Below are 1772 nucleotides of genomic sequence, written 5' to 3' on the forward strand. Positions count from 1 at the left end.
GAAAATAATATAATAACCTGCCTTCAATTTTTTAATATTAATAAATTAAAATATGACCATGAAATCATAAAAAAAAAAAATACTGCGATTAGATTATTAAGAGGTGCAATCCGAGTATGAATGAGAGGGAAGAGGGAGGTTGAAGAGTTTTTGAGCCTAAAGACATGATTTCATTGGCAATCAGGTTTGTTTCTACTAGTAAGTGCGTTTCCCCGTACTGTTTTAACCTTTAGAAATCGCATGGCCCCACTTTGTGGGCCCTTCAATAATATTAGTACAAAATGACGCCATAAATCACCTAGAAAAACCAACCACATTCTAAAACCACTCTCCTCGTATGTCCTCCTATAAATACCTTAGCCAGCGCTCCCCAAAACAAACCACCTTAGCCTGTCTTTGTCTTTCTCCCCTTGTACAACCGTCACTGCATTTTGCTTTGAATTGAAAGCAAATTAAGAAAATGGCAGCAAGAGAGCCTTTTAACGTCACAGCGAAGACACCTTCAGGAGTCACTACTCCACACTCACCCTGGCATTCACCGGTTCCCTACTTATTTGGTGGCTTGGCAGCCATGCTTGGTCTCATAGCGTTTGCGCTTCTCATCCTCGCCTGTTCTTATTGGAAACTGTCAGGCTACCTTGAGAACGGTGAGGGGGGCCAAGGAGAGAGAGACTTGGAAGCAGGAGAAAGTAAAGGAGACGAGACACAGAAAGGAAGGGCTCCTGTTATGGAACAAAAGTTTCTTGTGGTAATGGCTGGAGAAGTAAACCCAACGTTCTTGGCCACGCCCATTTCTTCTAGCAAGTCTTCTTCTTTTGCTGACAAGAGCGAAAAGAGCTGTTGCAGTGAAAAGGGTGAGAAATTGGAGGGGGGAGAGAAGCAGGATAGTGCTGGCGATGATCAGGTGCAAAATAGGAGCACGGGGACTCTGCAATCCTCAAGTCAGGAGACTCAGGACCATTGATTTCTCTTTTTCGTTGCTTTTTTTATTTTTAGATTTTCCGGTGGTCTCGTTAGGCGGATGTTGGGCTTTTCTAGATGGGTTCGTTTCGTAAAAGAGAGCTCAAGGTTTTGCTTTTGGAGCTTTTTGAGGTGGGGGGTTGTCGGTCTGTATATCAGCTTGCATGTTTGATCGGTGTGAGCTTGCCTTTTGTAGCAGATAAATTTTCCTTTACTCTTACCTTTTCTTCTTTTTCTTTTTCCTTGGGTCTCTTGTTTTCTTTTTTGACAATTCGGGAAATGTAAATTTTTACTGAGATTGAATGGAAGGAAGAATTGACCGTTCTTCACCTCCAGAGTAGTTTATGTTTAAATTAATTTCTAAATGTGGCCTTGTGTAGCTGGAATTTATAGCACTAATAAGTTGTAGCACAGATTTTTGCCAAAGTACCTTTTGCAAAATCAAGAAAGCTGCCAAATTTTGACAGACGGGAATTTGACAAACTGAGGCTCTCCCCAGAGAAGGCAAACGTACGGAGAAAGGCACGTGTGAGGCTACGCTTATTGGTTTCTGTACAGGTTCTTGATGCGGCGGGGTGAAGCAGCACAGATTGCACAGCTCTTGCCTTGACTGTTCTCTCTCTCTCTCTCTCAAAATTTCATTTCTTTTTCAATCCAGTTCTATTAAAGTCTATGCTATGCACTGCTACTACAACAGTTCCAACATATAATAATATTCATTATTGCAGAGCAATCGATGTCTTCAAATTACAAAATCATCCTTACTTTTCGCATTTCTCTGACTTGGTTTGGTGGGTTTTGGATCATGTAAG

The 1772-nt window shown here is 41.5% G+C and overlaps 1 protein-coding gene across 1 annotated transcript; it reads left to right on the top strand.

Moving 5' to 3' along the window:
- LOC18589174 (protein GLUTAMINE DUMPER 2) lies at window positions 357-1291 on the top strand. The gene has a single exon (XM_018126633.1). The coding sequence runs from the start codon at window positions 461-463 to the stop codon at window positions 962-964; it is 504 nt and encodes a 167-aa protein (XP_017982122.1). The 5' UTR covers window positions 357-460; the 3' UTR covers window positions 965-1291.

This window comes from Theobroma cacao, chromosome 9 (genome assembly GCF_000208745.1).
Source record: "Theobroma cacao cultivar B97-61/B2 chromosome 9, Criollo_cocoa_genome_V2, whole genome shotgun sequence".
NCBI classification, from domain to species: Eukaryota; Viridiplantae; Streptophyta; class Magnoliopsida; order Malvales; family Malvaceae; genus Theobroma; species Theobroma cacao.

Bases quoted from the DNA above. Each gene is read 5' to 3' on its own strand.
- LOC18589174 (XM_018126633.1), top strand. From the start codon at position 461: ATGGCAGCAAGAGAGCCTTTTAACGTCACAGCGAAGACACCTTCAGGA.